General features: G+C 39.0%; 1 protein-coding gene across 1 annotated transcript; it reads left to right on the top strand.

Moving 5' to 3' along the window:
- Positions 1 to 22,767, top strand: LOC123232486 (vomeronasal type-2 receptor 26-like). Its single transcript, XM_044658938.1, has 5 exons — positions 1 to 36; positions 3,781 to 4,584; positions 13,382 to 13,609; positions 17,550 to 17,673; positions 21,872 to 22,767. The coding sequence occupies exons 1-5, from the start codon at positions 1 to 3 to the stop codon at positions 22,765 to 22,767; spliced, it is 2,088 nt and encodes a 695-aa protein (XP_044514873.1).
- Positions 22,768 to 27,835: the final 5,068 nt, after the last annotated feature.

The raw sequence follows: 27,835 nt of genomic DNA, 5'->3' as shown, positions 1-27,835 counted from the left end.
ATGGGCACAATACTTGACCTCTACAAGATTCCACAGGTGAATGATATTCACCTTGACTATGCCTTTCTTTATACCTTAATGGACCAAAAACTAGTATTTTAATTTGTAATAACAGCAACAACAATAACTAGCATTCATCAAGTGACTCAAGGTTTTTAATATGCTTCATAAAAATACTGTTATTGTTCTTCATAGCAACCCTCTCGGGTGCTATTAGAAGCCTAATTTTACAATGGAGGATACTGAGGCTGAGAAAAATTAAGTTACTTGTCTGGGATTATGCAGCTAAGAAATTCCTGTGGCAGAATTTGATGTCAGGACTTCTTGACACCACTTTAATCCTCTTGTCCCTGTACCTTTAAGCTACCTCAGTCTTCAGGGAAGATAAACTTCCTGAAGCATCACCCAAATTACAGACCAATGTTGAAATGATTATCTGGGACAAGAGAGATGCCACTTTGAATGACAGGACCAGCACTTGAGAACCTCAGAATGTCCCCAGGTGTCATGAGCCAAGGCCAAAAAGCAGCTGGCCCAGCCCTATAAATACCCCCAAGTGAGAAGACAAGGGGGCTCAGATTGGAGCAGGAACTTGGGAAGGTGGGAGGTGATGGGTGAAGGGTAGACCTGAAACCTGTATCCTGTTATCCTACTGAGAGAGCTAGAGAGCCATCACCATCTTTATTGATAGAGCTGAGAGAGTTTACTGATATCATGATTCAAGATCATCAAATAGCCTTCGTTAATCTCTGACTTGGCTGTGGCCAAGTGAGGTCAGAGTTAGAGAGAGGGTGAAGAACCTCCAGTGTCTACTAAACGTAGCAATCTCCAGACCTTGATCAACAACCTAGATTATTAGCCTAAGCAATTAACAATAGGGTTCCTAAATCCTCAGTCCTGTTCCCTTGTTTCCTATCCCCATCAAAAGATTCAAATAGAGTGTTTACCATCAAGTACCTTTCCTGAGTGGTGATTATACCAGAGCCCTTGGGAAGGGGAGATCAATATGCAGTCAGATTATACTGTTAGCCAATAGCTAACCAATAGCCCTCATCAACAACTAATCCAACCTCATGTTGGGACCTAGTGAGGTTAATTATCCACACCACCTTTCAGGGGTTCCCTGTATGGACAAACTGTTAGAAAGGGTAGCTCACAAGCTTATTCAACCAAGCCTGTCAGGGAGGCGAGGCATAGACTATACCAACAACAACTACATAAGGTGTGTGAGAAGAAAGTGTGCTTCCTCCCTCACCAACTACAACCAGCTTAGGCCTGGGCATACAATCCTTCCTCCATCCTTATGATCTCTGAGACAGTCAATCTATACGATCAATTTCTCTGGGATCCCAATACCATTATAACACCAAAAATTAGGTCTTAATCAATGATACATTTAAACCCAGTGGAATTGTGCATTGGTAAGGAGGGATAGAGGGGTTTTGGAGAGAGGGAAAGGACATGAAACATGTAACTTTGGGAAAATATTCAAAATGAAAAAAATAAAAATTAATGTACATTAAAAAAATAACAAACTATAGACCAAGAACAGATTTGGAGTCATTTAGATTCCTGTTTATGAAAGTATCTGATAGGCAACCTGGCTATATGTGCCCATTACACAGATGATGTCACTAAAAATGGGAAAGGTTAAAATATCTACTCGCCATCATATAATTCACTGGTACAAGAGTAGGGATTAGAGTTTACATGCCTGGAATTACAGTTGAAAGACTGGTTAGTGTATCACATCTCACACTTTGTGTTTTATCTTTTGAAATATTTTAGTCCAATAATATTCAACCTTAATTCATTGAGAAAAGTGGTATGTACAAGAAAAGAATGGAGCACGAGCACGTGGTAAGTCTATCTGTAATGCTGTATAAAGAGATCCATAAGTACCTTTATGAAAGTGCAAATGCAGGAATAAATTCATGACATTGCTTACAAATAGGTAATCAATTTGAAAAATGAGTACCAAGACACAGCTGTACTGGCTGCATGAGGAAACTTTTCAGAAGGCAGCTCAACCTTTAAAGACCAGAAAGTGTCATCTAGGAACCCTGGCCTTGCAAGTGGGCTTATGTACTTTTCAGCACACAACTGACTGCTTTGTTCATCTGCAACCCAGAACAGAAGCAGGGATGGCTTCATGGAACAAAAATAAAGGAAAATATGAGTCCTTGATTTAAATGAAATGGAGACCAGTTTTAAAAATAGAATTCCTCCTATTAAAAGAGGAATGACTGAAAGCCTCTATTTCTGTCCTCACTTAGATTTGTAAAGCTTTCACAGCTTCATTCAATATTATTCCTCTCTAATATCTCTACACATACAGGTTCAGAATTTAGAGACCTTAGAAAAGTAGCTCAGGAAGTTTTGTGGTTTCACTGGCATTGGGATGTCAGAGTGTTCTGGTCATACACTTGAAGATCAGTGAAGAAACCAAAATCTTCAAGCTCAAAGGGCACAGAGATCAACTCTTTATTGGGATTTGGAAACCAAAGTGAGATCCCTAAGTCAGGGTAACCATGTGAAGAATTCATCTTGTATCTTTGTTGGCCAGAAGGTAGGCTACTCCATAAGTTCCTATTTAGGGACATGTCAGAATGGTACATCCTGAGATGGAGGAGAAATGTATCTGTTTTCTGAAATTGTTAGATTAAGCATATTGGCCAATATGATATGAAAGGAAAATAATACATGTTGATGGAGATGTGGCAAAATTGGTACACTAATACACTGTTGGTGGAGTTTTGAATTGAAGAACCATTCTGTAAGGTAATTTGGAATAATGTCTGAAAAGCTTTAAAAGAATGCCTACTCTTTGACCCAGCAATAGCACTACAAGATTTGTAGTCCAAAGAGATAATAATGAAAAATATTTGTACAAAGATATTTATAGCTGTGCTCTTTGTGGTGGCAAAAAAAGGAAAATGAGGATATGTCCCTTGATTGGAGAATGGTTGTGGTATATGATGGTGATATAATACTATGGTGCAATAAGGAACAGTAAAGTGTTTGATTTCCATACAAGCTGGAAAGACCACCACGAACTGATGCAGAGCAAAATGAGTACATAGATAACATTTATGTCTTCTGAAAATTGTCTTTTCATATCCCTTGACCACTTATCAATTGGGAAAGGGTTCTTATTTTTGTAAATTTGATTGCGTTCTCTACATTTTGGAGAAAGAAGACCTGTAGTGGAGAAATTTCCTGTAAACTTTTTCTAGTTTCACTACCTTCCTTTATTACTCCTGGTTTTATTACTCCCCTCTCTCTTATTCCATTGCCCTCATACTTCCCTGTAAAGAAACAAATATTATTATACATAATTGTATATATACATACGTACTTTCTTGATTCAAACCAAATGAGTAAGGTACTGTTGCATTCCCTCAAAATTTTATGTTGCTATATAAAAGTCCTTCAATGTGTACCTCTTTTATGTGAAATAATTTATTCCATTCTTTCTCTACCTTCTCTCTATTCCTAGAATATTCCTTAGTTATATTCATTTTTTTTATTATTCAAACATACTTAACACATTCCCACAACTTCTGTCTGCCAATGGAACACATCACTGTCCCCTTGAGGACTTAGAGGGAGAAATACAGAGATTTTCAGAGATTAAAATGCCACTTATGCTAAACCATAGACTGAAATTGGCATCATCTTTTTGGTCAACAAAATTGATCCATTTCCCAATTCATATTTTGCTTCAGTTCTCTCAGCATCACTGTGGCACAAACTGATTCCTGTTTCTTTCTCTTCCAGATCAGCTATGGTCCATTTGACTCCATTCTTAGTGACAAGGTCCAGTTTCCTTCCCTTTACCAGATGGCCTCCAAAGACACTTCTCTCCCCCAAGGTGTTGTCCACTTAATGGTATATTTTAAATGGAACTGGATAGGACTGATTGTCTCAGATGATATGAGAGGTGAAAAATTCCTCTGGGAAATAAGGGGAGAAATGGCAAAGAAAAGTGTTTGTGTATCCTTTACAGAAAAAATCCCTGTCAGTGAAAGAACACATACTGAATCACAGGAGACCTTCATACCCAGGATCTTATCATCATCAGCCATAGTGATTGTTGTCCATGGTGACACAGATTCATTAATGATTTTGAGACATTCACAAATGCCTGTATTTGGAATATGGAAGGTGTGGATTGCCACATCTCACTGGGACATTACTATGAGACCCCTCTATAGTCAAGGTCATGCTTTCCATGGGTCTCTCACATTTTCATACTTGACAAGAGAAATTCCTGGATTCAAGACTTTTCTTAAGACAGTAACTCCTTCAAAATATCCAGATGATGCTTTACTTAGGGGATTCTGGATCTCTGCTTTTAGGTGTCCTGATCCACCAGAATACCCACAACAAGAAATATGTTCACCAAATGCTTCCTTAGAAACTTTGCCTCTGAGCTCTTTTGATATGACCATGTCAGGCTTCAGTTATACCATCTACAATGCTGCTTATACTGTGGCTTGGGCTCTCCATGAAATATCTATGAGAAAATCAGAGAAAAGATCGATGGTAAATGAAGACTATTTAGAACCTCATTCATGGCAGGTAATCGTAGTGTGGCCACTTCTTAGCTATGATGCACTGGCAATATATTTTGGGTATTAATTGTATGGAGGAGAATGAACTCCCTTCCAAATCCCTTGTTCTCTTATTAGACATTCCTCATAGGTTGTATTATTAATTATGAACACGTGAATTTTTATTTGAAGAATTGCTGCTTCTTTCACAGAGACTTGGAGATGAAAATGACCTCTGGTTCCATCATGTATTCATTCATGAGGCCTGTACTGGAATTGCTTTCACAACAACTTTGTCAGTGTACTTCTAGTCAGGGAATAATCTCTTGTCTCTCAATATACCATATTGCATTTTGTGGCAACTTTAATTGTTGAAACAGTATTTATCATTAGCCTATGAGGGAGTGATTTGGACATAAAATGTCCTACCCTATCTGACAACAAAATAATAGCCAGTTTTCAGGACTCCTCTTCCAGCTAGGGAATAATTTTCTCATTAATTCTCATTCTGATTTCTAATGAAATATTGAGTGTGTTTGGATTCGTCCTCATAAATTTTTAGTGAGGCACATGTTCACGTGAATCAGTCAATTAACTCTGTACCCTCATCCAGTTTATAAATACACTGGAGATTCTTCTTTTCCCATAGGTTTTTAATCATCTCTTTTATGAGGTCCTGGCTTAGACAAACATGGATCTTATTAACTACACATCAATACATTATATTAAGAGCATAACAAAAATGATGCAGAGAAATATTTTAATCACATATCTCTGATGAAAAAAGATTGTGGGTAAAATCTCTAGCCTTTAATGGAAGCTATTGAAGTAAAGTAAATGATTAAAACTAAAACTGGTCAACTGACCCCCACCCTGTATACCTGCTTGTTGTGTAACTATAGAATGTTCCCGGCAAAGTTCCAGGAATTACAAGGTCCCCAACTATGTCTGCACCCCACCATCTTTGGTGCAAATCTCCTGTTTCCTTATATTCAAAGCAAAGCCCTGTAAACACCAGACCGAGACCCTGTCTTCAAAGTGAAGTCCTGTTTTCTCATGAGCATTAAACCAAAACCCTGAATCATATATAAACTCTATCCTGATTACCTCACATTGGAGCTCCTTGGCTGAGCTCCCCTAGCGCATGCTAGAAATAAAAACTTCCCTTTGCTTGGATTGCATTGTCTCTGTGTGTTACTTGGGTGGTCATACACTTGGACCCTAACATTTGGATGTGACCTCCAGAGGACCACCAGGACTGGGGAAGTTCTCTCCCAAATTTCTTGGTGACTTCCCAAAGGTGAGAGGTGTGCCTGTGTAGTTTGATTGTGTGACTGTTTATGGGGGGAAGCTGGACTCTGGATGGGCATAAGGCTTAGTGAATGGCTTAATTACCTGTTCCTTCTGGGCAAGATAGAAGAACATCCTATGCCAAGCCCCCAGGCGAAGGTCTGATTCCTCATCTGTTTCTGAGTGATGACTGATTATTACTGCATTTCCTGTCTTCCGTGAGGAAGCAGGTCGGGAAAGTTGGGAAGAGAGCCAATTAAGACGGGTGGGAAGGGAGTCATCTGAAATCTTGGAGACAAAATACGGAACTTCAGAAGGTTGGAGGCCTTCTGTCCCCGGGGAATAATTAGGGGGAGTCCAAGGTCAGAATCCTTGGCGGGATTAGATCCCAGGAAGTTCTGTGGTGGATGCACCATGGGCACAGAGCAAGCATTAGGGCACTGGATCCTTTTAGAAGGATGCCAGGAGAAACACTGGGTCCTTGTAGAAGGACACCAGGAAAAGCATTTGGACACTGGGTCTTTTTAGAAGGACTCCAGGGAAGGAAGGGGTGGAGCCCTGAGCAAGCTCCCACCCTGACACCAGGAAAAGAGTATTTTTCTCTCTCTAGGAAGATAGATTTAAGACTTTCATAGATACGGCAATCTCTAAGAAACGGCAAATTTAAAAGTGCCCAATAATTTTTCCTCTCTGCTCCCCCTTCAGAAGCGTCTGGCTACTCTCCCTTTTTTGCTTCAGCCAGAAAAAACAGTTCTGCCATAGTTTTTTTCTTTCCTCTTTGGAAGGAAGTCCATTGAAGCATGAAGAAAGGTAATTAAGGAACAAAATTCATCATATGTCAGCCAGCTCCTTGCTAAGAGTTAAGACTTTTCTGACTCATTCTTTTTCATATAATTTTTTAGTCATGGAGATATGAATTGTAACAATTGATCTCTTGCCAGGATGAAAAGAAGAATCTAGCTCATATAATTTATGTTTTATATTTGTCAGTGTGTGTGTGAAATGCCCGGGAAATGTGTCCTTGATTAGTCTGTGTGTTATATGTTGTTTGTTTGTGATCATAACGGGAAGGTTACATGTCGGGAAAAAACTAAATCTCTCTCTCACTTCTTCATTTGTTTCAGAAGAATGGGGAAAACAGACAGAGGCATTTGAGAAATTCAGAAAATGATATCTTATTTTCTGAATGTCTTAAACTCTAAGATAATTTAATTGGTTAAAAGAAATCTTATTCTCTGCTCTTATTAAGGCAAGAGTTAAGCAAACTAATCTGTCAAACATTTCTCCTTCCATTTCTCACTGGCCATGAGAAAGAGAACGTAGAAATTAAAAGACAGAAAAAGGGACAAATTTGATCCCATCACCAAATTTTATCAACAGGTTAAGCACTGAGATATATATCTAATGAAAATTACAAAAATTCTAAAATACAATCTAGGAAAAACTTATTCAGACAGAAAGCAATGATTCTGAGTTGTGTACAGAAGTATAGAAGTGCAGCTTAACTTTCCTAGCTAGCCAAAAAAAAAACCCATTAGTCTTGCTCAGTGCTTAACCAAGAGTGAAAAAGCTTCTTTAAACAACCATGAATTTAACCTAACATTAATCAAACTGTGTTAGTGAAAATTTAACTTAAAGATTATTAGAATAATGCAATTGGCTTGCATTTCAAAATTAGACCCCTTTAGACAGATTCTGGTCCATGAGAAAATTATATGTTGAGAGCAAATCTTCCACGCCACCCCAGTTCAGCAGGAAGTAGTAATGAGAAGTAAAAAAAAAACATCGCTCATTTTCCCCAAAACTCATGGACCTTTCTCTACCCATTAGAATATATTTATTTAGGAATTGAATAGGTATTGATGGTATAGTGTAAATTTATTGATTATTAGTTTAAAAAAATAGAATTTCATTTAAACTTAAGAATGCACAAAACTTATATTGAAAAGATATCTATTAGAATTTACAGTGTGTGAAATACTGATTTGAATGATCAGATTTACCAAAAATGCTTATCAAATTGAATTTGAGGATTGCTAAATATAAATATAAAGCATATAAGAAATTAATATCAACTCATTAAAAGATGTGAGATAATATAAAGAAGATTTTATGTGATCAAAAAATTTGGGTAAACATATGTGTATGTAAAATTGTTACTCTAAGATCTATACCATCATATTAAGCAATAGGTAAAATATAATTAACATTAGGGTTTCAAATTTGGTAATTCAAAAATAATATATGCATTAAGAATCTGGTATATTATGAATATAGAAATTTGGACAGCATTGGAAAAATTATTTTAAAAGCATGGGCAATGTATGAGAAGAAATTCATGATCTAAGGAATAACATGCAATTTGTTTGAAAAAATATTATGGGTAAGAACAAGCGAGTAGAATAGCCACATGTGAACAGACTCAGAGAGGTACAGTGACCAGTCAAGCATGACTAGCCAGCTCAGCTCTGTAAAGTGAGAAAAAATGAGCAAGAAGCTAATAGCAACTTTATAATATCTATAGTATTGTTCAAAAATTCAGGTTTCCCTAATTGGAAACATCAAAACCTACCTTTCTCTGGGCAACCCCAGAAACTAATTGACTTGATTGAGTCCATTTTCTTGATTCACAGTCCCACTTGGGACAACTGCCAACAACTCCTCCGTACCCTCTTTACCTTGGAGGAATGTAACCGCATTTATGCCGAAGGGCACAAATTGGTCCTTGGCGATGATGGCCCACTGTGGACCCCACCCGCCCTGCTGCTGTCACCCGTTTGGATTGGGACTTCGCCACGGAGGGAGGTAGGGAGCGTCTTCGAACCTACCACCAGACTCTCTTGGCCAGGTTCTGGGCAGTGGCCCAAAAGCCCACTAATTTGGCTAAAACTGAATCTATACACCAGGGCCCTGAGGAAACTCCAGTGGCGTTTTTAGAATGCCTACAGGAGGCATTTAGGATTCATTCCTCCTTGGACCCCATGGCCCCTGCTAGTCAGACTGCGGTTCTTCTGGTGTTTGTGAATCAGGCAGCCCCTGACATTAGGAGAAAGCTCCAAAAGCTGGTTGAATTTGTTAACCAGCCTCTCTCTGACCTCCTCAAAATAGCTGAGAGAGTCTTTAATTCCTGGGAAACCCTGGAGGAAAGGGCAGAGTGATTCAGATGGGAGGATCTTGAACATCAGTGGCAGCACAGGAAGGAGGAAGAGGAGAGGGAGAAAAAGAGACAGGAGGATCTCCAGATTTGGGAGGACAAATCTAGGAAACAGTTTTTGAAATGCCAACAGCAGACAACCCTCATTCTAGCTGCCGCTTTGGCTTAACCCCCACCCCTAGACTTCCCCAGGGGACCCCCCCCCCAAGGCTTCGGGAGGCTGCTTCCACTGTGGGGACCCAGGCCACTGGAAAGGTCAGTGCCCTCAGTTCCAGCAAAGGGAGGGACCCCGTGGGCCACGCCGGCCCCTGTCAGCCCCTATGGCATGGCCATCCCTCACCTAGTGGAAGAGGATTGAAGGGGACGGGTCTCGGGCCCTCTCCCTGAGTCCTGGGTAAAGGCAGACATTGAGGGGAAATAACTCCCTATGCTGGTAGACACAGAAGCAGAACATTCTGTCCTGACCACCCCTCTGGGGAAGCTGTCCTCTAAGTCATCCTGGGTCCAAGGCATGGTTGGAGTTAGCCGGTATCCCTGGACCAGCTCCCTTACCGTCAACCTAGAAACCCTTCTTGGTCATTCCAGACAGTCCTGCACCCCTCTTAGGGAAGGACTTGTTACATAAGATTGGGGCCCACATCCAGTTTTCTGCAGGAGTGAGGACATTCCCCTTTATGTCCTCCCCTGGGTGGAAAAATTCCCCACCGTCTGGGCAGAGAGATCCAGAGTGGGCCTCGCTGTCAACCAAACACCCTATTGTGATAACCCTCAAGAGTGGGGCCATGCCAGTGCGGGTCAAACAATATCCCATGTCCCTGGAGGCACGGAAAGGCATCCAACCCCATACACCCTACTGTCCCCAACCCATATACGCTTCTGAGCAGCATCCACCCCTCCCTGACCCGGTACACTACCCTAGACCTGAAAGGTGCCTTTCTCACCCTTCCTCTCGTGCCCATTAGCCAACCTAGTTTTGCCTTTGAATGGTTTTCTATAGTCCATGTCTACCTTTTTACTCTTATTTAATATGGTGGGACTTTGTTTCTGATAAATAAAGCCACTAGGGCTGTGCTTCTGATGTCACACTTAGCATACCATTCAGAACCCATTTCACAAAAGTTTTAGGTGAGGATTTGGGAACCACGTACTTGTCAAACCGTAATTAATATAAGTGTCTTAAGGGAAGCTTAGGGAGGTCACTAACTTTCCTTGCACCAAGGCCAAGACAGCTCAGATGGTGGCCAAGAAGCTCCTCCAGGAAAATTATTCCTAGATTTGGGGTGCCTACATCTCTGGGGGCAGATAATGGGCCTGCCCTTGTGTCCAAAGTCATTCAGTCCCTGACTAAGTTCCTAGGGGTCAAGTGGAAATTCCACTGTGAATACAACCCCCAAAAGTTCAGGCCAGGTGGAACACGTGAATCAGACCCTAAAAGAAACTGTGACTAAAATGGTCCTTGAGTCTGGTGGGGATTGGGTGACGCTCCTACCCCTGGCCCTGTTTAAAGCTCAGAATACACCGGGCCCCCTATCCTTATCCCCGTATGAGATATTATATGGATCCCTATCCCCATTTTATCTTCCTTTTCCCTCCCCTGACTCTAGCCAGACCCCACAATTATGCGATTTTGTTCTCTCTTTTTCTCAGCTACAACAGGATCTTTGGCCCCGCTTGTGAGCATGGCTCCAGTCCCCGCCACCCCTCCCACTCTCCCCCCCATGCTCTGCATTCCTTTAAGCCTGGGGACTGGGTCTGGGTCAGGAGACACCAGAAGAGGGCACTCCAGCCCCGTGGGAAGGGGCCCTTTGTTGTTCTTTTCATAACCCCTCTGCCCTAAAGGTTGACGGATGGGCCCCTGGATCCCCTCTTCCCACATCCGACCCACAGACCCCCCACCAGACCCCAGCCATATTGCCTGGACTGTCTGCAGCCAACCTGACAACCCTTTGAAGATCCGTCTGACCCACAGTGTTTCGGCTCTACCTTAGGCCCCTGCTTCCCTTCCACCCACTATTGACCTTAGCTGTGGGATAGCAGCCCCACGGAGCCTCCTTTGCCAACCCTCACCAACCCTGGAAGTGGACCCTTTATTCGTTGGAAGTGGGAGAGCTCCAGACGATTGTCACCTCAGGCTCCCCAACCTTTTCCCTTCCCGGGTGTAAGATTATTGCCTACATTTGGGGATGTGACTATCAAGGGGGGACCCCTAAGCCTGGCCACTATTCTTGGGGTGGCAGGAGTAGGAGCAGGTTCACTTCTCTTGCCCTCCACTGAGCCCATATGACAGCATTACACCATGCCGTAAATACTGACCTTAGGAGAGGCGAGCAGGCACTGGAAGCCCTGGAGGGGTCCCCGACTTCCCTTTCAGAGGTAGTTCTGCAGAACAGGCGGGGCCTCGACCTCCTTTTCCTTAAAGACGGGGGTCTCTGCGCTGCCCTTCGGGAGGAGCTCCGCCCTGCATCCTTAACCGCTTGGTCCAGTTCCTTAAAGATTGTATCAACACTGTCCAGCTCATGGTTCTGAAGCAACCGTATCAACCCCTGGATACCATCCCCGAACCATGTAACGATGAGGCCATGAGGAGGATTCCTCATTATAGACAATCAGGAGTAGGGAATGAAGTAAAGTAAATGATTAAAACTAAAACTGGTCAACTGACCCCCACCCTGTATACCTGCTTGTTGTGTAGCTACAGAATGTTCCTGGCAAAGTTCCAGGAATTACAAGGTCCCCAAGTACGTCTGCACCCCACAATCTTCAGGGAAAAAGTCCTGTTTCCTCATCTTCAAAGCAAAGCCCTGTAAGCACCAGACTGAGACCCTGTCTTCAAAGTGAAGTTCTGTTTTCTCATGAGCATTAAACCGAAACCCTGAAACATATATAAACTCCATCCTGATCACCTCACCTTGGAGCTCCTTGGCTGAGCTCCCCTCGTGCACGTTAGAAATAAAGACTTCCCTTTGCTTGGATTGCATTGTCTCCGTGTGCTCCTTTGGTGGTCATACACTCGGACCCTAACACTATTAATTTTTTCACCATTATGGAAACAGAGACCCAGCTGTCCACTCTCTCCAGATATCAGTCTCAAAAAATTCTCCTCAGGATGCCTTTACATTCTCAGGTAAACTCAGTTGTCTGAAAATTCTCTTGGCATTTTTCATGACAATTAAGTGATCCAATCTTTCAGAAAAGAATTTGGATTGTTCCTTTCTGTGACTCTCACAGGTTGTCTTACTTTTAAGCTTCTTTTTTCCTTATGACAACTAAACTGACTCTATAATTCCATTCCCTTTTTAAAATTCAGTAACAGAATCCTTAGTCTCTGTGGGAGAAGCAATAGGAGGTAGTGCTCCATCCTGATCAAAACCCAAATTTTTTTAATTCTGTTTTTATTATTTGTTTTATTATTGAAACTATCCTTCTATATAACAAGGGGTGAGCATGTAATGATGACTCATAGGCTTGATCTCAATACTGATCACCATGGAAGCTTGAACCTATTCCATTTCTCTGACTGTGGCTCCTTGCCATGAAATACACTGGTGCTCTTCTGCTGTCACGAATGCTCCATTTTTGACAGAATTAGCTCAGACACTCAGTAACCTTTGGTGTGCTGCAGATCAGAAGTCCTGGACTTAATGATCCACCACCCCGAGCCTTCCTAATAGCAGAAACTGTAGGTATATGGCCTGGTGGTCAGTAGTAGTTTCTCTTTCCCCTTTAGCCATTGCTGCTGGTTCAGTCTTCTGGGCCAGGTGGACATAAAATTGTTATTCCATATGACCTCCATTCAGACTTACTTAGAAAGACCACCATGGTGGCTTCCCTAAAACTTCCATAAAATTATCCATGAATTAAGCAGTTATTAAGCACTTACACTGTGCTTACATTCTGTGGATAGGAAAAGAGGCAAAAAACCAGTCTCTACCCTAAAAAAGGTCACAATCTAATGGGAGAGACTAAAAGAAAATAATACAAATAAATAATATACAAAATGAATTGGAAAAAAAGAATTAACAGAGAAAAACAGTAGAATTAAGAGAGGCTTGAAAAAGTTTCCTCTACAAGATGAGATTTTAGGCAGAAGTTAAAGAAAGTCAGGGACTCTAGTAGGTGTGGATGAGGAAGGACAGCAAATTTCAGAGATGTCACAAAAGTGAGATAAACCAACCTTGGGAATAGAGTAGTTAAAGGGGATGAGAGATCCTGAGGCATCAAAGCTGAAGATGAAATTAGGAATGTTGGAGATGTAAGACTACATAACTCCAAAAGGCCACAAAACAAAACCAGTATCTCTCCTCTAACTCATAGATTGTACTTCAATGGGAGCCCATCCCTCAGCTACTACCCAGTAATTAGGATTCTTCTTCCCTTTCAGCTTCACTCTTTCTTAAAGAAAACCCAATTTACCAACAATGCTGGTGACCAGGTGTTTGTGGATGAGAAAAGAAGATCTGAGGCTCAATATGCCATTATGAACTATGTGTTCTTTTGTAATGAGACTGATGGTCTGGTAAAAGTGGGGCAGTTTGTCCCTAAAGCTGAAGTTGGTCAAGATTTCACAATCTGTGAGGACGCCATAGTGTGGGACCAGCAGGATTCAAAGGTCAGAAACATTTTAAATGTTAGATTGATACTTCTAATCACAAGAACAATTCTTGCCCTATTTGATTACTCTTTATTGCTTATATTTTCAAATAGTAGACAATCAATGATGATAATAACATTATATACCAAGATAATGAATTGATCTCACAGAATATCTAAGTCTGTTGTCTTCTACCTTATTCATGAGGAAACCCATGCTCAGGGAAAGAAGTGATTTTTTTCAGGATGACACAGGCAATGGGCACACTTGGTGGAATTTCTTCTTATTGTTATCATTGTCTTGTCCAACTCTATGTGATCCTATCTGCTTTGTCCATGGGTTTTCTTGGCAAAGATTATGGAGAGATTTGCCTTTACTTCCTTTAATATGTCCCCATTTTAATTTAAAAAAAATGAGGAAAATAGTGGGTAAGTGGGTAAGTGACTTCCACAGGGTAACATAACTAGTAAATATCTGAAGCCTAATTAGAAAGCAGATTTTCCTAACCCAAAGCCTACTTCTCTATCCATTGCATCCCCAATGTTTAACCCTTAGTGCTCTTTTGTCTTGGAAGCAATACACAGTACTGATTTCAGGACAAAAGATAAGGGTTTCATTTTTTTTAAGATACAAGTAATTGACTGGAAAATTAAAAGAAAAAGAACAATATTTCAGGAATAATGGTGCTTGGATTCTCTTTGGTCATGGCATTTCAGTAGAGCAAACTTTAAATTTTTTATCACCTAAATATGTCTTAGATACCACTTATTTTTCCATAAAATACTTTTCCTTTTATTTTCTTGTCTTTTTGCTTTAATTTAATATTTTTAATATTTATTCTTGTCTTATAAAGTCAATAGCTTCTTTTTAGTCTAAGGTCATTCTCAGTTTTTGTCTTGGTCAAAGGTGTGTACTTCTTCAGTCTATTTAATTACTGTGCAGTTCATTCCTTGAAATCTGTCATTTCTTTTTCAATTTTTCCTCTACTACATGGATTTATTGAAGAAATCATTGTAGCTATTTAGAAAAATCTTGATTCATCTCTTTCAAGAGTTCAGTGTGAGCTTAGAGAAAATCTGTATTTTTCCTTGAGGCTTTTTTGTGATATTTTATACTTTTCTTCTGGGTTGTGTATTCAACATCCTCATTATTATAATGACTTTTTATTCTAGTATTCTTTTATTTGATCATTCTTCTTGTTCACTCTTTAGTTTTGGATTTGCTTCTTATTTACACCAGCTCTAGGCACTTCTGAAGGGAGGGTTTAGAATAGTCATCTTCCTGTTTTCTGGGGAGTATTGACTTTGGTGTTATTCCAAGATGTCAGGATAATTCATGTGAGGATATAAATATTTCAGTGTTTTCAAAATGATTTGATTCTGCATGAAGGTGGTTTGCTTATACTGTCCCATCCTCCCAACATTGCTCTGAACTCTCCTACTTTTTGACCTAAATTTGGATTTAATCAACAGTAGAATGATTCAGATGCTGTGAACCATTTGGGAAGCTTTGCTGATTCAGAGTGATAGAATTGCAGCATGTATTGGGTAAGGGAATCCTGCCCTGCTTATTCCTCTGTAGACCTCAGATTTGGATAGAAACTGGTGCAGAGCCCCTGCTCTGCACTTAGGATGTGAGCCACAATGTTATCATTTTTTTAAACAAAAGTGCTCCTCTCATAGAACAACATAATCTAAGATGAATCCTTATCCTAGAAATTTATCCATGTGCACACTTTCCCTTTCTCATTGCACCCTGGATCTGTGATTCAAAGTATGTTAGTGGTCTTGGTAGGGGCCTAGGACCTGCTCTTTCCCTGCTGTGTAGTCTCTTATGGTATGACCTAAACCCAACATACTCCTTTCCTAGTTTCTATGGTCCCTTCCGTCATTTTCCATTTTCTTTTTTCCCATATGATATTTCTTACACAACATGAGTACTATAGAAAATATTTTGCATGAAAAAAAAATATATAAAAGGGAGGGGCAATGGAACGGGCATTTATCATGCACCTAATATGTTCCAAGTGGTTTTATGAATATAATTTTATCCTGCCATCAATCCTTTTTGGTATTGTTATTAATACCATTTGAAGATTTAATAAGCTGTGAAAAACAAAAGTAAATTGATTTTTTCCAGGACCACTTAGGAAATATCTTTTAGATCTCCTTGACTCCAAGCTTAATATTCTATCTTCACTATAGGTTACCTGTCTATGGGGTTGCTGTCAAACTGAGTTATATAGATAAGATTCATTTTTCTGCCTCAAACATCAGCAGCTCTCAATTAAAGAAGCATATTTCACTCTCCTGTTATTCTTTTTTATAAACATTTTATTTTTTGAAAAAATTTCCATGGTTATATGATTAATGTTTTTACTTCCCCCTTCACCCCTTGAAATGCCCCCCCATAGCATTTCCACTGGTTTTAACATGGATCATCAATTAAGATTTATTTCCATATTATTGATATTTGGATTGGTGTGGTTGTTTTGAGTCTACATCCCCAACCATGTCCGCCTCAACCCATGTGTTCAAACAGTTGTTTTTATTCTGTGTTTCTACACCTGTACTTCTTCTTCTGAATGTGGGTAGCGTTCTTTTCCATAAGTCCCTCAGAATTGTCCTGGGTCATTGCATTGCCGCTAGTACAGAAGTTCATTACATTCGATTTTACCACAGTGTATCAGTCTCTGTGTACAATGTTCTTCTGGTTCTGCTCCTTTCACTCTGCATCAATTCCTGGAAGTCTTTCCAGTTCACATGGAATTCCTCCAGTTTATTATTCCTTTCAGCACAATAGTATTGCATCACTTGTATATACTACAATTTGTTCAACCATTCCCCAATTGAAGAGCATCCCCTCCTTTTTGAGTTTTTTGCCATCACAAAAAGCGAGGCTAGAAATATTTTTGTATAAATCTTTCTATGATATCTTTGGGGGTACAAACCCAGCAATGGTATGGCTGGATCAAAGGGCAGGCAGTTTTTTAGTTCTCTTTGGGCATAGTTCCAAATTGCCATCCAGAATGGTTGGATCAGTTCACAACTCCACCAGCAATGCAATTAATGCCCCAATTTTGTCACATCCCCTCCAAAATTCATTACTCTCCTCTGCTATCATTTTATCCAATCTGCTAGGTGTGAGGTGGTACTTCAGAGTTGTTTTGATTAGCATTTCTCTAATTATTAGAGATTTAGAACACTTTCTCATGTGCTTATTCATAGTTTTCATTTCTTTATCTGAAAATTGCCTATTCATGTCCCTTGCCCTTTTAACAATTGAGGAATGACTTGATTTTTTTATACAATTGATTTAGCTCCTTGTATATTTGAGTAATTAGACCCCTCTAAGAGTTTTTTGTTATAAAGATTTTTCCCCAGTTTGTTGTTTCCCTTCTGATTTTGGTTGCATTGTTTTTGTTTGTACAAAACCTTTTCAATTTAATATAATCAAAGTTATTTATTTTACATTTTGTAATTTTTTAACTTTTGTTTGGTTTTAAAATTTTCATTTCCCATAGGTCTAACAACTATACTATTCTGTGTTCACTTAATTTACTTATAGTTTCCTTCTTTATATTCAAGTCATTCACTCATTCTGAATTTATCTTGGTGCTGGGTGTGAGATGTTGATCTAAACCTAATCTCTCCCATATTGTTTTCCAATCTTCCCAACAGTTTTTGTCAAATAGTGGCTTTGGTACTGTAGGTGGTGTATGTGGGAAGATTGCCCAGCTTGCATTTAATGAGAGCTATTTCACCCCCTTATGGCATGGAAATCCACTGATCCCACATACCTTCAATACAGGGCCCTCTTTTGGGGTCCCTTCATATGTCTGGATTTGGGTTTTGTGTCCTCTTGAGGAGTCCTGTATATGTGGGTTAGGAGAGGTTAAGTACTCTGATTTTACTCTGCTGCCATGTTAACATGGAAGTCTCTCCTGTTATTCTCTTAGGTTCCCCATGCAGTATGTAGTGAGAGTTGTGGTCCTGGATTTAGGAAGACCCCTTTGGAGGGTCAGCCTGCCTGTTGTTTTGACTGTTCTCAGTGCCCAGAAGGGGAGATTTCCAGTCAGAAGGGTAAGATATAGAAAATAATTGATGTGTTATTCTTGTACAGTCACCTACAACCCCCAGGAGCATCACTGACAGAGGAAGTGAGTATATGAGGCCAAAGAAAACTCAAGAAATATCTTGAAATAAATAATCATAGAAAGGGTCCTTTGGTCTCATGACACTATGGGAAATATGATCTATGGGCATAAAATAATTTGATATTTTATTTCTTTGATGAAACTAAATTTTACCCCTTTTCTTGTCCTGGATAAACATGTTAGTGTCTAGACCTTATGTAGATATGTATGTTGGTCTGTGTATGTGTGTGTGTAGATATAGGTATAGATAAAGATTTAGATATATAGATATAGATATAGATATAGATACAGACATTTATTCTGTACTGATGGGAAAGCCTGAGAGATATCATCCCAGGAAACAGAGTTCCAGTGTGGTGGGAAATCAAAGGTGCTGATTGAAATCAGACAATCTGAGTGTCTGAGGATATACAGCACTGTTTAGGTTGAGTGATTTAAGGTGAGATGTTTACTGTGAAATCAATCAGCAAAGATCATTAAAGCAAATTGATTTCATGTTCAAATACCGAGCAGTGACCATCACCACTGCACACGCCTATCCAGGGGCAATGGGACGCTCTCTTGATGTTGTGCCACTCTCCATCATTACAACACCTGGGACTGTGGTGGGAGTCCAAGAGTACCGGGAAGAACAGATTTATGCTGGAAGATTTGAAATTTTAAGGGATTCGAAAGTTAGTTTAAGAAAGCTCATATTAGTTACCAGACGCCTGATAGCTACATAAATAATGAAGAGGGAAGAGAGCAATTAAGTCTTCCCTGCAATCTTTCTGACACCAAAATAAGGGATATAAACTTGAAGATTTTGTGAATTACAGCTACACTCATCAAGATGCTCTTTCTTCTTCTCCCTCCTCCCTCTCTCAGTCTCTGTCTCTCCCTCTGTTTCTGTCTCTAACATTTTATCCATCCCTGTCTCAGTCTCTTTCCCTCTATCTCTATACCTCCATTTGCTTTCATCCCAATTCCCTCTCTCTCTCTCTCTCTCTCTCTCTCTCTCTCTCTCTCTCTCTCTCTCTCTCTCCTTCTTCTTCTTCTTCCTCTCCTCTACTTTGTCTCTTTCAGTGTTTCCCCTTTTTCCTCACTTTAAACCTTTGCTATTGCCAGACATGATTCATTTCCAAACTTAATTTTGCCAAACTTTGTATGTGGTTTTAACTGTACTTTTTTCCATGTATGTATGTCCACCCAAAAATGAAAAATCTCTATCCCAGGACAAAGGAAAAAAAACTTTCTCTGTAAGACTACAATTATTTATTTTTTATGATTTGGGGAGGGGAATAGTTAATTAATTAAGAATATTTTTCCTTGGTTACATGATTCATGTTCTTTCCACCCCATCCTCCTAAGGGGGCTTCCATAACCAACAAGCAATTTCACTGGGTTTTACATGTGTCATTGATCAAGACCTATTTCTGTATTATTAATATTTGCACTAGAGTGATCATTTAGAGACTACGTCCCAATCATATCCCAATTGACCCATGTGATGAAGCAATTGTTTTTCCTCCATTTTTCTACTTACACAGTTCTTTCTCAGGATGCGAATAGTGTCCTTTCTCCTAAGTCCCTCAGAATTGACCTAGATTATTGCGTTGCTGCTAGTAGAGAAGTCCATTACATTAAATTTTGCCACAGTGTATCCATTTCTGTGTATAAGGTTCTCCTTCTTCTGCGTTAAAAGATTGTCTGCCTTTTGATCCTGCCATACCACTTCTGGGTTTATACCGCAAAGAGATAATAAGGAAAAAGACTTGTACAAAAATATTTATGACTGCGCTCTTTGTGGTGGCAAAAATTGGAAAATGAGGGGAATCCTTTTGATTGGGGAATGGCTGAACAAATTATGGTATTTGTTGGTGATGGAATACTAATGTGCTATAAAGAACATTGAACTGGACAATTCCATGTGTACTGGAATTACCTCCAGGAATTGATGCAGAGTGAAAGGAGCAGAACCAGGAGCACCTTATACACAGAGATGGATATACTGTGGCAAATAGAATGTAATGGACTTCTCTACTTACAGAAATGCAATGACTCAGGACAATTCTGAGGGACTTATGAGAAAGAACTCTATTCATATCCAGAGAAAGAATTGGGGGAGTAGAAACACAGAAGAAAAATAACTACTTTATCTCATGAGTCAATCGGGATTTGATTGGGATGTAGACTCTAAATGATAACTCTAGTGCAAATATTAGTAATATGAAAATAGGTCTTGATCAAGGACACATGTAAAACCCACATGTGGAATTGCATGTTGACTACGTGAGGGGGTGGGAGGAGGGGAAGAAAAGAATATGAATCATGTAACCATGGGAAAATATTGCAAATTAATCAATTAAATAAATATGTTCAAATCAAATAAAAAAGAAAATTACTCCAAAAGCAACTGAGAGGTGTGAATAGATTTCCACCACATAACCAAATGAGATCCTTAAAAGAAGACTCAGAATATGAGATGTAAAAGAGTAAACAATGCAGTGCAGGAAGAAGTGAGAAGATCATGAGGTGAGGTTGAAGGATGAAAAGTGGTCAGTCAGAGCAGTCCCTTGATACGTTTAGGTCAGACCTTCAGCACATTGGACAGAAATGCTGTGGACTCCAAGCTTGTGAAAGGTCAAGGAGAAGATTCCCACAGATTGGGCAGTCAGAGTTGAACCATGATCTTTAACAACTGAAATCAATGGGTACACTGATGTATCTGAATTTTTAAAAGTCTAATGAATTGAAAATGAGCAGTAGGGAAAGAACTTTGACAGTATTCAAGTCAAGAAGGTTGATGGTGAAAATGGAGAATGAGCTAAGGAGATGAAGGTTGCCATGGCTGACTTTGAATGTTGGATATAATATTGGCATAGAAAGTGGGTGTGCAGGGATATTTTTCATTCTTATGAGTATAGTGCAAAATAATTCATAATTTTCACTCTTTGTCCAATTTATGGATCTGCTATCAGAGAAATATCTGCTCATAACTGAACCAGTATTGAAGATGAGTTTGGTCTTCAGAGATCATCTTTTCCACATATTTTCATTCAAATATGAAATCCAGAGAAATTATGTGATGCTATGAGGCCATCAATGAGCCATCCACAGACCAATACCCATTCCTCCTGCCTAACAGTCCAACATTGAACTCTGTATCTCCAGTTTGATCCACAGAATGACACAGAAAAGTCAGACACACTAGAGAATGCTAAAGGCAACAGGCCTTTACTTTGGGGCATTTTAGCCAACATAAAAAAAGTAATGATAGGGATGGGAGCTGAGACTAGGTAGACATGTAACATCATTTCTAATGGGAACTCCCCAATTAAAAGCTGATTCTAACATTACAGGTCAGCCCCTTATTGTCTTATACTGTTCTAGGACATTGAGGAGTTGAATTACTTCAGTGGTATTTCAAGAAAATATGTTCCATAATTGAACCCAGGAAAGGCATCAATTTTCTGAGCATTAACAGGATGACCAGTTACAAAACAAAAGGGGATTTGTCCATAGAAACATGCCAGTTATGCAATAAATCATCAGTCACTAGATAGTCTTTAGTATATGACAGACTTGGCGATCAATGGTGGAGATACAAAGTTGAAAAAGAAATAATTCCTGCATTCAGAGGGCTTCAATTCCTATAGAGGAGAGAACACGTATAAGCATCTGGAATATATGTATACAATTCACACAAATTCATTATGGGAGGAGGTGAGCTGGGACCTGGGAGGAATGAAAAAAGAATAACACAGGCATTTTTTTGCTCGTGGTTGATGCATGATAGAACACAGCCGCTCAGAAGTGATCTTTACATTTGATACTAATAGCCTCCACTTCCTGAGTTTATTGAACTAAGTGAATGAATCAAAAGGAACAGATGTCATCAGTTAAGGAAAAGGAATACAGAGAATCAATGGGATCTAAGACCAGCCAGTGATAGAGAACATGAAAAAACTGGGTTTAGCCTTAGGTGCCATGTTATTTATATTGAATCTCAGCAAAGGGAGATGGAAATCTTGTGACCTCTGGAGTCAGAAGGAGGTGTCACACCTAGCATGTCTACTTCCTATGTCTGGGTATAGGGATAATCCTTTGAATATAAACTTGGAGTCTGTGTTTCTCTCTTACAGATGCAGAACATTGTACAAAGTGTCCAGAAGATGAATATCCCAATAAACAGAGAGATCGCTGCCTCCCCAACGTGATCACCTTCCTCAATGTGAAAGAGCCTTTGGGGATGACTTTGATCTTCATAGCTATCTCCTTCTCTTTACTGACGGCTCTGGTTCTGGTGGTCTTTGTGAAGTTCCAAGAAACTCCCATAGTCAAAGCCAATAACAGAACTCTCAGCTATACTCTCCTCATCTCTCTCACCCTCTGTTTCCTCTGCTCCCTGCTCTTCATAGGCCATCCTACCCCTGCCACCTGCCTCCTACAACAACCAGTATTTGGAGTTGTCTTCACAGTAGCTGTTTCCTCCATTTTGGCCAAAACCATCATAGTGGTTCTGGCTTTCAAGGGAATAAAGCCAGGGAGCAGGATGCGCATGTTCCTGCATCCTAGAGTGTCTGTCTATGTTGTCCTCATCTGCTCGGGGTTGCAAGTGATTTTCTGTGGCATTTGGTTGGGAACCTCTCCCCCCTTTCCAGAGGCAGACACACACTCTCAATATGGCTACATCATTCTTAAATGTAATGAGGGTTCTGCCTTTGCTTTTTTCTGTGTTTTGGGCTACATGGCCCTTCTGGCTCTGGGAAGCTTTATCGTAGCTTTTCTGGCCAGGAACCTGCCTGATACCTTCAATGAAGCCAAGTTCATCACCTTCAGCATGCTGGTGTTTTGCAGTGTCTGGGCCACTTTTCTTCCCACATATCAGAGCACCAAAGGGAAGGCCATGGTGACTGTGGAGATCTTCTCCATCTTGGCCTCCAGTGCTGGGCTTCTGGGCTGCATCTTTATTCCCAAATGTTATGTGATCCTCCTAAAGCCAGAGAGAAATATCCAGGGACAGATCAAGAATAAATGAGATTCCAGAGAGGCAAGATATTATCTGAAGCAGAACCTTACACTTTCTTTTCCTGGAATGATGGGCTTGAAGAATAATCCACATTCATCTAGCATAGTCATATTTATCTTTCTAAATGATGTTCAAACCCTAATTAGTGTATCATGACATTCACTCTGGATACTTTCCAATTTCACCTCTCATGTATGGATTGTATCTCCCACTTTTGATGACTACTGACATTTTGACCATGTTGTTGCTAATTTTGATGATGCTGCTCTCAATGCAGTGGGTTCAGTCTCTCCTTTTATGTTTTCTTGGCTTTCTTATTGTTATTGTTATTTTAAAAGTCTGAGGATTTTGTGTTTTTTTATTCTTTTATGTACCTTGAATTTCAGTCCCTCTGTGTTTTCTCAGTGGTCCAAAAACCTTACCCCCTTGTTTTCCACCCCACTCCTCCTATAAAGGCCACCACTCCTACCCAGAGAACATCCTCCTCTTTGGGACAGAGAGGGTTAGCCTAAAATCAAGAGTGATACTCCCTTCCAAGGTGTCCTTAGCATGTGGTGGGAATTGGAAACAAAAGTGACTCCAAATAAGAGCTCAGATTTTCAAGGGCTGAACCTGTTGGCTTTTCCTGGAAAAGCCATAGGACAGAATCATTGTGGCAGGGACCACATAGGTGTATAGGAGCCATACAACTAAACAAACTAGGAAAAAACCAATTATAAACTAATTAAATAACAAATTAGAAAGCCTGAAAAATCATAGCAGAGATTAAGAAAATTTATCATAAGAAAACCATTGTATTATTTTTTAATTTTTTAATTTTAATTTTGAATATTTTCTCATAGTTACATATTTCATGTTCTTTTCCTCTCCCCCAAACTCCTCTCACCCCCCCTTAGCTGATGCAAAATTTCACTGGGTTTTGCATGTATCATTGATCAAGACCTAATTCCATATTATTGATATTTGGATTAGAGTTATCGTTTAGTTTCTACATTCCCAATTATATCCCCATTAGTCCATGTGTTCAAGTAGTTGTTTTTCTTCTGTGTTTCTCCTCCCACAATTCTTTCTCTGAATGTGGCTAGTTTTCTGTCTCATAAGTCCCTCAGTCTCGCTCTGTATACTTGCATTGCTGCTAGTAGAGAAGTCCATTATGTTTGATTGTACCACAGTGTATTAGTCTCTGCATACAATGTTCTCCTGGCTCTGCTCCTTTCACTCTACATCAATTCTTGGAGGTTGTTCCAGTTCACATGGAATTCATCCAGGTCTTTATTCCTTTGAGCACAATAGCATTCCAACACCAACAGATACCCCAATTTGTTTAGACATTCTCCAATAGAAGGACATTCTCTTTTCCAGTTTTTTGCCACCACAAAGAGTGCAGCTATAAATATTTTTGTACAAGTATTTTTCCTTATTATCTCTTTGGGGTATAATCCAAGCAGTGCTATGGCTGGATCAAAAGACAGACAGTCTTTTAAAGCCCTTTGAGGATAGTTCCAAATTGCCATCCAGAATGGTTGGATCAATTCACAACTCCACCAACAATGCATTAATATCCCAACTTTGCCACATCCCCTGGAACATTCATTACTCTCCCCTGTTGTAATTTTCACCAATAAGCTAGGTGTGAGGTGATACTTTAGAGTTGTTTCGATTTACATTTCTCTAATTATTAGAGAGTTAGAACACTTTCTCATGTGCTTATTGATAGTTTTAATTTCTTTATCTGAAAATTTCCTATCCATATCTGTAAGGGGGAAAAAGGGTTGGGGGCTCAATATATTAAAAGATGGTTGCCAGAGGATTGAACTATTATCAATCCTCAATTAGGAATAATCTCAAGTCAAAATTGACTTTCATGGAAGTTTATTTACAATTAAGAAGAGAGAGAGGAAATAAAGAAATAAGAATCTAACCCAGTAGGTAATTTACTATGATCCTCTAATTAATCCAGGTAGATCTATTTATTCCTCAGCCAGAGAGTCAGAGGGCCAGAGGCCTTGAGGTGAATGTAGCAAAAATTCATTGACAGGGGGCAGCTGGGTAGCTCAGTGGATTGAGAGCCAGGCCTAGAGACAGGAGGTCCCAGGTTCAAATTGACCTCAGACACTTCCCAGCTGTGTGACCTTGGGCAAGTCACTTGACCCCCATTGCCTACCCTTACCAATCCTCCACCTATAAGTCAATACACAGAAGTTAAGGGTTTAAAATAAAAAAAATTCATTGACAGAGTCTATTAAAAGAAGTTACTTAAGAGAAGTTTACGAAGATTCAGTCTTTAAACTCAACACATGGAATTCAAAAGAAGATATTTAAAGTAGTATCACCAAGGTCTCAACACTTCTTCAAGGACTAGAAGAGCTCCTTCATTTGCTGTCCTCTTCACCAGAAGCCTCCAGCTGACTAAAGACCTTCTCCTTTTAAAGGGGTCACTTATGCGTCACTTCCTGTGCCTCCCTCCTAATTTGCATGTCCATTCACAATAGACACTTCTCACAGTACTCTCTAAGGGGTAGTAAGTTGACTCTGATTCATCACCCACTCTAGCATGTGGGTTATGGACCTCCCAGAATTAGAGGTGCTCTCACCTTTGGTGATTAAATCTAAAGATGGGCAGTGTAGACTTAATCTAATTATCACATGTCTCTTTCCCATTTAATGATTGGGAGATGGTTTGATTTTTTGTACAATTGATTTAACTCCTTGTATATTTGAGTAATTAGACCTTTATCTGAGTTTTTTGTTATAAATAATTTTTCACAATTTGTTGTTTCCCTTTCAATTTTGGTAGCATTGGTTTTGTCTGTATAAAAATATTTTAGTTTAATATAGTCAACATTATTTATTTTACATTTTGTGATTTTTTTTTCAAACTCTTGCTTGGTTTTAAAATCTTTCCTTTCCCATAGATCTGAAAAGTATACTATTCTGTGCTAACCCAATTTACCCCATAGTTTACTTCTTTATATTCAAGTCATTTACCCATTCTGAGTTTATCTTGGTATAGGGTGTGAGATGTTGACCTAGGCCCCATCTTTCCCATATTGTTTTCAGTTTCCCAGCAGTTTTTTTGAAATAGTAGGTTTTTGCCCCAAAAGCTGGGTTCTTTGGCTTTATGGAAAACTGTCTTGCTGAGGTCTCTTACCCCTAGTCTATTCCACTGATCCTCCCTTTTGTCTCTTTGCCAGTACCATATTGTTTTGAAGACTGCTGCTTTATAGTATAGTTTAAGATCTGGTACTGCTAGGCCACCTTCCTTCATATTTTTTTTCATTACTTCTGTTGGTATTCTTGGTCCTTTGTTCTTCCAAATGAACTTCGTTATAGTTTTTTCTAATTCAGTAAAAAAAGTTTTTTGGTAATTTGATAGGTATAGCCCTAAATAGGTAAATTAATTTGGGTAGGATGGTGATTTTTATTATGTTAGCTCATCCTACCCATGAGTAATCAACATTTTTCCATTTGTTTAGATTTAGTTTTAATTTTATGTAAAGTGTTTCATAGTTGTGTTCATATAATTCCTGTTTTTGTCTTGGCAAATAGATTCGTAAGTATTTTATATTGTCTAGGGCGATTTTAAATGGAATTTCTCTTTCTAACTCTTCCTGCTGTGATGTGTTGGAAATATATAAAAATGCTGATTATGTGTGTTTATTTTGTTTCCTGCAACATTGCTAAAGTTGTTGATTATTTCTATTAGCTTTTTAGTTGATTCTCTAGGATTTTTAAGTAGACCATCATATCATCTGCAAAGAGTTATAGCTTAGACTCCTCATTGACTATTTTGATACCTTCAATTTCTTTTTCTTCTCTAATTGCTAATGCTAGTGTTTCTAGTTCAATGTTAAATAATAGTGGTGATAATGGGCATCTTTGATTCATGCCTGATCTTATTGGGAAGTTTTCTAATTTATTTATATTGCATATGATGTTTGTTGATTGATTTAGATATATACCTTTTATTATTTTTAGGAAAGGTCCTTCTATTCCTAAACTTTCTAGTGTTTTCCATCAGAATGGGTATTTTATTTTTTAAAGGCTTTTTCAGCATCTTTTGAGATAATCATGTGGTTTTTGTTGGTTTGCTTGTTGACATGGTCAATTATATGGATGGTTTTCCTAATGTTGAACCATTCTTGCATTCCTGGTATAAATCCCACCTGATCATAATGAATAACCCTCGTGTTCACTTCCTGGAGTCTTTGTGCTAGTATTCTGTTTAAGATTTTTACATCTATGTTCACTAGGGAGATTGGTCTGTAGTTTTCTTTCTCAATTTTTGATCTACCTGTCTTTGGGATCAGTACCCTATTTGTGTCATAAAAGGAGTTTGGTAGAACTCCTTCTATGCTTATTGTGTCAAATAGTTTGCATAGTACTGGAATTAATTGTTCTTTGAATGTTTGATAGAATTCACTTGTGAATCCATCTAGTCGTGGAGATTTTTTCTTAGGGTGGCTTGTTCAATTTCTTTTTCTGATATGGGATTATTTAAGTATTCTATTTCTTCTGCTGTTAATGTAGGCAATTTATATTTTTATAAATATTCATCCATATCACCCAGATTGCCATATTTGTTGCCATATAATTGGGCAAATTTGTTTTTAATGATTTCCTTGATTTCCTCTTCATTAGAGGTGAGGTCTTCTTTTTATCTTTGATACTGATAATTTGGTTTTCTTCTTTCCTTTTGTAAATTATATTGACCAGTAGTTTGTCAATTTTATTTATTTTTTCAAAGTACCAGCTTCTAGTCTTACTTATTAATTCAACAGTTCTTTTATTTTCAATTTTCTTGATATCTCCTTTGATTTTTATAATCTTTAATTTAGTTTTTAACTGGGAATTTTTAATTTGTTCCCTTTATAGTTTTTTATCTGTATGCCCAGTTCATTGATCTTTGCCCTCTCTAATTTGTTATTATATGCACTCAATGATATAAATTTCCCCCTGTATAGTGCTTTAGCTGCATCCCACAGAATTTGGTAGGATGTCTCATTTTCATTCTCTTCAATGTAATTATTGATTGTTTCTATTATTTCTTCTTTAACTAATTGGTTTTGGAGATCAT

This window comes from Gracilinanus agilis, chromosome 1 (genome assembly GCF_016433145.1).
Source record: "Gracilinanus agilis isolate LMUSP501 chromosome 1, AgileGrace, whole genome shotgun sequence".
In the NCBI taxonomy this organism is placed as follows: Eukaryota; Metazoa; Chordata; class Mammalia; order Didelphimorphia; family Didelphidae; genus Gracilinanus; species Gracilinanus agilis.
Note: the sequence above shows the minus strand (reverse complement) of the source record. Positions and strands in the feature narration are given on the sequence as shown.